Source organism: Alligator sinensis, unplaced genomic scaffold (genome assembly GCF_000455745.1).
Source record: "Alligator sinensis unplaced genomic scaffold, ASM45574v1 scaffold990_1, whole genome shotgun sequence".
NCBI classification, from domain to species: domain Eukaryota; kingdom Metazoa; phylum Chordata; order Crocodylia; family Alligatoridae; genus Alligator; species Alligator sinensis.
The window spans coordinates 240,441-247,678 of NW_005842506.1; the positions used below are offsets into that span (position 1 = coordinate 240,441).

The following is a 7,238-nucleotide window of genomic DNA, read 5'->3' on the forward strand; positions in this document are numbered from 1 at the left end:
AGGCATTTAACCTGCTCCCCTGTTCCAGACCCATTACACAAGGGAATACTAATATGAAGATAAAAGATGATAAATCTTCCTAAGGAAGAGTTACATTTTAGATCTTAAATACTATCTGACAATATGTGCTGTAACCTACTACTTGATTTTTTTTTAATTAGTCATGAATTTATTCCCGACCATGAGTTATGTGTCAACTCCTCTTAAATTTCTTCTCTAAATCTCAGAGCTAGGACTGAATATTTTTAGCTACCTTGTTAGCATTCCTTTTCCTCAAGGATCAGAGTATTAAGCAGAAATACAAGTCAGCCAAATCAGGACAATTAAGCCCTAAAAGATGTCATATTGTTTAAGATAATCAAAAGCCTGTCTAAGCACATGGTGAAGAGACGGTGTGGAGTAGGGTAAAGACAATCTGAGCAGAGAAAATAAAAGACAACTTATTTTTTTCAGAACTTTTTTTTAATAATGGTTTCCTTCTTCCAGCCACAACTTCAACATTGTGAGTGGTCGAAAATCACAAAGTGCCTGCTTTACACTGAAAACAACACTACATTGCAAGATCTCTTAGCAGTCCCATATGTGGAGTTAATGTACAGGCATTTTACTAATGCCTTGAGACGATATAAAAATGTATAAATACGTGCTGAGTGTGAGGTGCTTGTTGGAGGAGGGAATTTGAAGTGTCAGTCCTTTATTGCCTTTGGTCTAGTGCTATTTATGCCTTCACCAGAGCCTGGAATTCTGTCAGAGAAAGAAAATGAGAGGAAAAGAAAACTAAATGAAAATGGTTCTTAAGGTCATTAGAAAGGATAGAGAAAAATGTCCCCAAATTCTGATCACAGAGTGAAGCTTCCATAGTTATTCTAACACTGTGCAAGCCACTGATAAACCGAACATACTGGGTGTAACAGATCTTCACCCTGTAAAGCACATAGTGGGCTGAGGTAAGGAATGGATCCATAAATTTATATTCTTAGAAAATCCTGAGCTGAACCTGAATTCTCTTTAACTCGTTTCATGAGGGTTTTCAGCTGGAGGATGCATGGTAAAATCCATGCATGCTGAATGTGCTGCAATAGCCAAGATGAAAGAAAGTGGATTAGGACAGGATTGCAGCTTTCAATCCTGCTTTTGTATTTCCCAAACGAAGAGCTGAATTTTACAAGTGACATAGTTCAAGTGTGAGAACCTCTATGGTTAAGGGGCTGCCTGAGTTCTGTTTAATATGATGTCCTATTTGGGGTTTATAAGTAGACGCTACAGGAGCTGCTGCTAAAGCACATTCCTGCAACAGTCTCTCCTCCCTAACTTTGGCTAAGATTAGCTTGTGTGTCTGTTAGAGTTGTTGCCACCTGTCCTAGTTTGGCTGAGACAGCCCAGTTTTTAGTGACTTCATCTCCAGTATGTGATGTAAGATGCCCTATTTTCATCTCTATGAAGTCTAAAAAAATTGCCCAGCCAGTCCACATCTTCCCCCTCGGGATTTCTGAAGAGTTTTGATTTAGTTTCTCATGAAACTGCCACAAAGTAGAATTTGCACTGATCAGACAATTCCTTAGCACAAAATAAAGCAGGGCAGACTTTGAATGAGTGCTGTTTTAGATGCTTCACAGCAATTCCAGCAGCTTTAAACAAAATCAGTCCTACTCTGCATTACCAGTTTATTCTCTGAATTATATGAGCTGTCCTTTGATTGTGATATGTGAAGTGGCAGATATATCTATGTGGAAGTGTACTAAAAACAGAGGTTCCACATCCACCTGGGATCTGAAGTGCTGTTCACCCACAACTTTACTTGACTCCAGGGGAAGAGATGGTACTCAGCACCTCTGAAAAACCAGGCCCCAGGAGTCTATGTGCCTGATCCAGGTCCCCACTGAAATCAACTGCATAGTTGTCAGGAATAAATCCCTTGAAGTCAATGGAGTTTTGTTGATGTCTAACCTTTTTCAGAGGGGAATTGGCCCTACTATTTCACTTAGTTATCAGCCCTGTAAATTTCCTTTCAATCCCCAAAATATCCTTTTTTAAGAAATCAAAAATTAAAGTTTACTGTGAAAATCTTACCATCCACTCCAATTTTGCCATCACCATCAGTATCACCAGCTGCCAAGAAAGCCTTGGTCTCAGCATCAGTTAGAGCTCTGGCACTTGAGGAGAAATTCTTTAGAAACAGCCTGAAATAGGACAGGGATGTTACTCTCTGGCATTTAACCTACAAAGACACTCCAAGGCTGCTGTCAGGATGGTGGCCCTGTCATTCTGAGTGCTGCACAGACACCTTCTGTTCTCTGGAATAGCTTTGGTAGTTTGGTGCCTGTTTTTCTCACTTAAAGCTGGGCCCCCCCAAACCACAAATAAAGGCTAATTTTCATGTATGTGGAATTCCCTAATCTTATATTTACATGGAAATTCACAAGCTACCATGAAGATGGCTTCCAGAAACAGTCAGGATGTTGCAGCTTCTGAAACCCATACTTGCTAAGGAGACACAGCAGCTGAGTTGCACTTACTGAAGCTCATCCTCCTCAATGAAGCCGCTTTTGTCCTGGTCAAGGATTCCAAAAACTTTCTTTATCTGGTCAGCCGACTTGCCTGTTAGGCCAACCGTGGAGAAAAATGACTTGTAGTTGAAGGACTCAGCAGCTGAAAGAAAGAGATCTGTTATTTAAACCCTTTCTCTTTAGTCTGTTTTAACTACACATTTCTAAGGCACCCACCCCCAGCTTCCAGCTCGCTGCACCTGTTCACTCCTGCCCTTTTGTGCCCTGGGGCAAAATACAAGAGATGATCCAACAGGTAGTTTTCCTTTCCAGCTGCTATAAGCTTATGATTGGATGTACTTGCAGCCAGCATAAAAGTTTTCTGTTAGAATGTACATTCTGCAAAGCCACAGGTTTTTTTCCACATACATCACAGGCAGTTACAATAAATATTTAGAATATGCTTTCTTGGCATAAAATGTATAGACCAAATCCTGAAGCCCTTATTCTATTTCCACTGAGCCTTTGTTCAGGCAAAGTCCCACAAAAAATATAGTTATGCAGAGTCTTTTACGACCTCATGGAACTTAAGAGATAGGTGGTCCTGATGGCGCAGAGGAGGACTTCACAGGTGCGGAAATTGGTCATTACCTTGCAAAAGTGGCAGGGTGCCTTGCTTTGTTTTGGACATGTTGTGAGACAAAGAGTCAACACAGAGGGGGAAAAGGTCTTAAAGGGTTTAAAACTGACATCGTGGTATGGAAGTCTTTGGGGTTACATGGATTTTACAGCAGCTGAGAATGTAGCCCTTCAGCTCTAAGCTGTTGCTGCACATGTTTGAGGACAGTCCCCATAAAAGAACTTCTGATAGGACTTTTTTAATTCAGAGGCTACACTGTAATGCAGTAACAAAGAGATCTTACAGGGAAAATGATAGGCATGTCATATGGAGATGTAAAAATGATATACATTTTCTCATTGGTGAGGGACCATTCCTTACCCCGACAGCTGGAAAGGGCAGCCTCAATATCCTTAGCAGAAAGGATGTCAGTGATGGCCATGGCTGGACTGTAAAATAAATTAAATGTGAGCTATTCAGTCATTAGAATAACTTCTCCATCTTTCATGCAAATGCTCTGTTTGAATTTGCTGGTATGACAGTATATGATAGGGGATACATTATTCATCTAATTGTAAATGGAGCATACAGTAACAGATGTCTGCAGCAGGTGCTTTCACTTGAGGCCGAGTAATGAGTGAGGAATTCCATATGACAGGGTGGGGCCCTTAGTAACATAGGATGCCTGGGCTGCAGTAGGAGACATCAAGTCAAAGGTGTCTAGCACCCAAAAAAGCATGACTTGTCAGAGGATTCTCCTGGAAGTTGGATTATTATTATTAAAATGGATTGCATAAGCAAAAAACATACATCTGCAGAATGTCTAAAACTGGCAGACAAATGTATACTTGGTGTAATTTCTGAAGCTAAACACAAGACTTTTGCATGGAATTCAAGATAATTACTAAAATCAGGCAATCTTCTTAAAAATACTGGTAACCTTGAGGTTATATATTTTATGCTCATTTAATTTTTAAAGACTCTAAATGGACGGGAGCACATTCACTTTGCATGTAGATACAGGGAGGTAAGCTGAATGATAGCAGAAATCAATTTGGCCTGTTGTGTTTGTGATTCTACAGAAGATTAAATCTTTTTGCAGTTTTCTAAGAAACTCTTCTTAACTTCATTGAACTCCTTTGGCTCAATGCAGAGTAGAATTAACTGGATTTGTTTTCCAAAAGCAGGCATTGTGGTAAATTTGATGCTCTTAAAGCAAAGCTTTGAAGACTTAAAATTAATTCATGACTGGTGGGGGAGGAAACACAGAAAGTGACTTACTCATGAATTATCAGTTTTCAACAAAAGACCCCCTTATTCCCACCAAAGCTGTGATGACTCCAGAGGCTCTTGCAAAGCTGGCCAATGAATATGTTGTTTAACAAAAACCTACTATGAGGTCCTAAATCCCAGCCTCTGCTGTTCATCCATATGAGTGTAATTTAAGATTAATATATTCATTATTCTAGCATATTCACCATGGAGGATTTCAAAATATGTCATAGTTACTCAAAAGGTTAGACTTGCAGCATCTGTGAGATAGGTTTGAATTGCTAGTGGATGGGGAACTGAGGTAAAGAGAAGTGACTTTCACAAGGTTACAGAGAGTGTCTGTAGCAGAGCCAGGAATAGCATTCAGATTTCTGCATTTCTTTCTGGTGTTTTAACAGCAAAATCAATCGTTTCCATATAGAATATGTATAGAAAATACAGTAGATTTCTCCTTCTATTTCTCTTTCTGGCTAAATGGTTTTGAGGAAAGATCTTGTTACTAATAAGTTAGGATCTGTGCCTCCACATAGGTCATGATTTACCCACAGTTTGGAGGGTTGATCAGGTAGTCAGGTGGCTGCTTCAATGCAATATGGTTACGTGGAGGGGAAACAAACTAATAGCCATTTAAGTCTGGTTGCAGGTTCTCCAGAGGGGGCAAAGAGAAAATGGGACAAATTTGCCACTGGGGTCAATGGGTACCTCTCCAATTAGCTCAACAGAACTGCTTCAGATAATGCCAGAAGCAAATTTGTCCCAGTGACTTCTTGTAAGGAGCAAATGCTATGACTGCTCTCAGTGCCCAGATAGGCAGGTTGATAGGGAGCTCAGCAATCCACCTCCTTCTCCCTACTGACGGTAAAAAAAAAGAAATGGGGGAAATGTTGAAGGGAAATTAAAAAAAATTCTGAAGCATACCATTGTTTTTTGAGAAGTGCATTTTTAGCGCCCCTTCCCACCCTCCAGTCTGATTGCTGATCATTCTTCTCCAGATTGCAAAGGTCTGGCAGAATGGAAGAGGGTTCAAGATTATTAAAAAAACCCTGAATAGATGCGTTTAGCTTATGGAGCATTTTCCTTTTGCTTTTATTTTTCCAAAAGGAGAGGATCTAATCAGCTTACCTTTGTGGTCTTCTTGACTGGAGAAGGAGGCAATCTAGTTGTAAGGAAAGCACTTGCTGTGTGTCTTCACCAGGGCTGAGCTTGCTTATATATACTTTAAGTTGTATACCATATACAGATTTTAGATTTCAGCGTCACGGAGGGGGAATGGTGTCGAATGAACTTGCCTAACTAATCATCTCACACTATTTTTATCTCAAGAGAATACATATGATATTTGCAAACGAAACAAGATAAGTGGCTAGATATGTGAAAAGGCCTGTGCCGTATTAAATTTCTTCTGATTTAAGCAGAAAATATCAACTTCTCCATATGATCTAGGCCAGAAACCACAATTTGATACTCTTGATCCCAGGACTCAAATGGAATGAAGCAGGAATAATTCCCGATGAGATGCCCTTAATAGATGTTTTAACGTGATGACTTGAATTATGTATAAATAATGTATAGGATAACATCTGAATTGCTGACCTGGCAAAAAAGTAGTAGTTTAAATAGTTTAAGGAAAATTGCCATCTTCCTGAAGTACTGGGTAGCTTTTGATTCAGAAAGCATACTAGTCATATCAGCTCATTGACTTCTGTCACTTTAAAAAACAGTGAATTTTTTGCTGAAATAGGTCAACTACTTTTATGCCAAATCCATATGAGCAGCAAAAAGTACTTTGCATGTAGTGGGTAGGCCCTTTGGTACGTTCCCAGGTAGAACCTTAGCATTCTGTAAAAGTCAGAAGCGGTTTGCTGGTTAGCTGTGTGTCTGTGTGCGAAGAGGAGGGGTCCTAATTTACTCGGAAGTCTTTTAGACCAAAAAGCCTGATCCTCAGAGTGAGAGATCTTTGCATTTATAGTGGAAAAACGGAATTTTTCAGTTGCTTCACTTCAGAGGGCTTCATTACAGTTTTATAAGCTGCTTTCTGATCTCTTTTAGGTACCTAATCCTCTTAGCTTGTTTTTCCTCTCTGCTGTTTTGCAAAGGTGCTGTGTGCAGTGGTGCAGGGTTTTTTTCTTTAAATAACATAGAAACAATTGGATCATCTCTCTTCTCCTTCATGAGATGCATAGTTCAGCTGGTTAGGCGGCAGGAGCTTCATATCTGGCATACAGGTAAGCATATTGAGAAATAACACAGAGATGGGGCATAGCAACAGTAGAGGAATGGTACTGTAGCCATAGGTGGCAAAATGGCAAGGGATGACAGCAAAAATATCACCGTGATTAGAGGGTACAGTAGGATATAATAGCAGAGAGATTGTACTGCATAAAGAGACAACAGCAAGGCACAGAAATACTTGCCTTTAGGCCTGGAGATGAACCTACCCAAGTGCATTCCTGTGCTCTAGGAATTTCCTAACTGCTGACAACAAATCATGGCCAAGGTGCATCAGCCATGAAAGGAAGATATGAGGGGGATTAAAATGGGGTTAGTCCACCACATATTCACAGCAGCTGATGGGGAAGCTGAGGCAAAGAACTACTTTTGAAGCTATGATGGGGCAGGTGTTTTACTTACAGTTTATTATAAAGACATGGTTGATTGGGGTTCCAACGCATACTCTGTTCCTTTCCCCTTAGTATAATTTCATTGATTTATACATAGTCAGTATTCATGAGGGGGAAGGAAGGATTGTCTATAAAGAGGAGATACTTAGTTTTCCAGCTTTCTTTACAGGATTTGGGGTTGTTTGGTAATTTTAAGAAGAATCCTAGGTATCTGGACTGGACCTGGCCCCTGCCAATGAC

General features: G+C 40.0%; 1 protein-coding gene across 1 annotated transcript; it reads right to left on the bottom strand.

Moving 5' to 3' along the window:
* Positions 1 to 443: 443 nt before the first annotated feature.
* On the bottom strand, positions 444 to 5,625 carry LOC102385701 (parvalbumin, thymic). The gene is made up of 5 exons (XM_006031458.2): positions 5,500 to 5,625; positions 3,487 to 3,554; positions 2,517 to 2,649; positions 2,071 to 2,180; positions 444 to 744 (listed from the first exon to the last, which is right to left on the bottom strand). Exons 2-5 carry the CDS (start codon positions 3,545 to 3,547, stop codon positions 719 to 721), a joined length of 330 nt encoding a protein of 109 aa, XP_006031520.1. The 5' UTR covers positions 3,548 to 3,554; positions 5,500 to 5,625; the 3' UTR covers positions 444 to 718.
* Positions 5,626 to 7,238: the final 1,613 nt, after the last annotated feature.

What these genes read in the sequence shown, in the direction of transcription:
- LOC102385701 (XM_006031458.2), bottom strand. Translation starts at nt 3,547, where the DNA reads ATGGCCATCACTGACATCCTTTCTGCTAAGGATATTGAGGCTGCCCTT. An exon ending in TGCCCTTTCCAGCTGTCGGG is followed by an intron (nt 2,650 to 3,486) that starts GTAAGGAATGGT and finishes TCTTTCTTTCAG; the next exon opens with CTGCTGAGTCCTTCAACTAC. An exon ending in TGGCAAAATTGGAGTGGATG is followed by an intron (nt 745 to 2,070) that starts GTAAGATTTTCA and finishes TTTCTCTGACAG; the next exon opens with AATTCCAGGCTCTGGTGAAG.